This window comes from Carlito syrichta, unplaced genomic scaffold (assembly GCF_000164805.1).
Source record: "Carlito syrichta isolate Samal-C Ts95f unplaced genomic scaffold, Tarsius_syrichta-2.0.1 Scaffold307198, whole genome shotgun sequence".
Lineage (NCBI taxonomy): Eukaryota > Metazoa > Chordata > Mammalia > Primates > Tarsiidae > Carlito > Carlito syrichta.
In genome coordinates, this window is record NW_007251294.1 from 140,614 (window position 1) to 143,701 (window position 3,088).

Below are 3,088 nucleotides of genomic sequence, written 5' to 3' on the forward strand. Positions count from 1 at the left end.
GGGGCTTGGGGCCGCCAGGCGGGGCCTCTGTTTTAGAAGGGGGCCAGGCAGGCGAGATGGGCAGTCGAGTGTGTCTCTGATTAGGTGGGGCAGAGGGCAGATCCGTGGGGCTGTGTCCCCAGGCTGGGGGCATGGTCGATGACGGGGGGGGGGGGGGGGCTCTGGAACTGTACTCCAGCGGAGCAGGGCCTCCACTTTGGGACAATCTCGAGTTCTAACCCAGAGGATCCCAGGACCCAGCTGGGATGAGTTGCTTGAGAACTGAACTGCAAGACTAGGTAGGCCTGTATGTAGTGTGTAGCTCTTCTAGGGCCCGACGGAGCGACTGGACGGTCAGGTGTGGCTCCACCTCAAGATTTGGTCGTGAGATAGGGGACCTGCGTGCAGGGGGTACAGCCTCAACTTCGGGGGTCAGTCCCAGCCCTGAGTTCTAGCAAGGGATGGGGCTTACTGAGGTCTAGGTCCAACTTGGTGTCTTTATAAATAAAGAGAATATAAAAGAGGCTGAGGGCAAAGAAACAGGGAGAGAGAGAGAAACATTAACCTTTCTCTCTCTCTCTCTCTCTCTCTCTTCTCTTTTTGAGTCAGTCTTACTCTGTCGCCCAGGCTGGAGTGCAGTGGCACGCTCACAGCCACCACAGCCTCGACCTGCTGGGCTCAGGTGATCCTTCTGCCTCAGCCTCCTAAGTAGCTGGAACCGCAGGCATGTGCCACCACATCCAGCTAATTTTTCTTGATGTATTGTAGAGATGAGGTCTCACCAAGTTGCCCAGGCCGGTCTCGAACCTCTGGGCTCTCACCTTGGCCTCCCAAAATGCTGGGATTATAGACGTGAGCCACCGTGCCCAGCCTCCTTTTTTCCTCTTTGACAGTCATTTATTTCCTTGGAATGGACAGGGATACCTCAGCCTTGAAGTGGCTACAGCCCTGCATCCCAGTGATCTTGGGACAGGACAGTGGAGTGGAGCCAGTGGCTCCAGAACAGAGCATGACACAGGGCCTGGGTTGGGGTAGGGTCCCCAGACCTGAGTTCTAACCGGGGCCCAGAGGCTCAGAAAGGAGCCAGAAGGTTCTGCAGCTACAAAACTCAAGCTTGGATGGGGCCTCTGTGCCAGTGGTTGTGGCAGGTGGACCAGGGCAGAGGGGAGGGGCTTCTGCTTTGAGGTCCTCAAGCTGGAGGGTGGACACTTTTCACAAATCCTTAGGGCCTGGCTTCTCTGGCCCAGGTACTGAAGGACAGAGGACCACCTACTTAGAGCCCTGTGGATGGTAAGTGGTACCTGGGACTGGGGGGTGGGGGAGGAAGAGAAGCCTTAGTGTGGACTTGGTGCCGCATCTTGGGCCCCTCATAAGAACCTCTTGGGCCCCTCATAAGAACCTCGATGGAATTCTCTTCTCCTAGCGTCTGGCTGCACCCCATGTGTCTGGTGTCAATGAACTGGAACTGCTCCCAGCAGCACCTGACTTGGAAGGAACTGGAGGAAGGAGTTTTATACCTGTGATGCTGGTGTCAACGTGTGCCCCCCGTCCCGTTCCTCTTAGGCTCCTCAGGTCCCCCATCTGCTGTGCCCAATGCCCCCTTCCATCTGCTGAGGGCAGTGTCCACCCAGAGTCGGGCACAGAAGTTTTTCTCTTCACTGGTTCAGTGTTTCATTCAGGCACTCCCAGATCTTTGCTTCCCGTGTCTGTCCTTGTTCCCTGTGCCTCCCCCATGCCTCATCCCTTCTCCCCCCCTCCCCCCCTTGAGACGCTGCCTCAGTAATGCACCCCTGGCTCCCTATTGAAGTGGTGTGCTGACATCCTTGTAAAAACAAATTTAATTTTCTTCCCTTTTTGGGACACATGGAAAGAAACTGACGTCTTTGTCTCAAACAAAAGAAAAAAGAAAAACAATATACCTCGTTTCCCTTTGACAGCCATTTTTTTGGAACAAAAGCTGAGATGCTGTCACTCCTGCACGAGTTGAATAGCACTTGGAGGCTGGGGGCTTAGGCACTGAGATGGGCCTTGGGCACGTTAGGGGAAGGGATGCCCTTGGTGGGCAAAGCACAGCTCCCTTCCCAGGCTGAAGTCTCCAGAAGTCTCAGACCTGGGATGTTCTCAGGAAATGGTTCCCCTGGGATTTAGGGAGATGTGGAGCAGTACCCAGCCTTAGATCCTTCGTGCTGAGCCACTGTGACCTGGGGTCCCAAACCCCTGGGTCATAGTCCCCACCCAAATGTGCCCTGTGACCACAAAGACCTCTGCGTCTGAGTTGGGGGTCAGTCAGCAAGACAGGTGACACTCCTGGACATCATCTGGGATTCCTCCTGCTAATGTCTTGTGGGTATGGCGGAGAAAGGGGACAATTTAGGAACCAGAGAAGGCTCCTGAAGGAGACAACATTGGAACCAGGCTATTTATTCTCCTAGCAAGGACTGTGTCCCCTTCAACCCCTCCCAGGACAGACCTGTCTCAAGGCTGCCCCCCCCACCCCACCCACCCACTTACTGCCATCTGTGACTAACAAATCTGGTTGCTTTTTACCCTTTCTGATATATAAGTTTGACCTGGAGTCAGCAGGGGCTGGGTCCTGACCACGTGCATTTAAGGTCATGCAAACTTGTATTGAAATCCACTTCATGCCAGGCGTGGGCTCTGGGCACTGGGCCTTGGAAATGATTCAGACATGGCCCTGCCCTCAAAAAGCCTGAGCCAGTGCCGGGAGACAGCATAAACAGACAATGGTTGCCTCTCTGTGTGATGAGTACAGTGAAGGGAGCCCTAGCAGGGGTGTCACAGGAAGTGATTTTTCCAGCGTTACAATTCTGTAAGAGGTGGGAAAGGGTCAAGAGGCGTTCAAGGATGAATAGGAGTTGGCTACTAAGAAGAGAAAACAGTTATGCAAAAGCATGAGGCTGTTCAAGTGCTTGGCAAACCCAAGAAGCTGGGCATGGCTGGTGCATGGGGCATAGCTGAGCTCGCCCGTGTGCCAGGCTTGGTGCTAAGTGCTTTATCACACCTCATGCCTTGCACATCCTCATGACAGTTCAGTGGGGATGTAATAGTATTCCAATTTTTTTTTTTTTTAGTTGGAGTCTCACTCTGT

General features: G+C 54.0%; 1 protein-coding gene across 1 annotated transcript in view; it reads left to right on the plus strand.

Moving 5' to 3' along the window:
• The window catches only part of OPRD1 (opioid receptor delta 1), a 46,186-nt gene extending 44,684 nt beyond the window's left edge, over positions 1-1,502 (plus strand). The window contains exon 4 of the mRNA XM_021715573.1: positions 1,403-1,502. Coding sequence (XP_021571248.1) covers positions 1,403-1,502 — 100 coding nt within the window. The remainder of the gene's footprint in view (positions 1-1,402) is intronic.
• Positions 1,503-3,088: the final 1,586 nt, after the last annotated feature.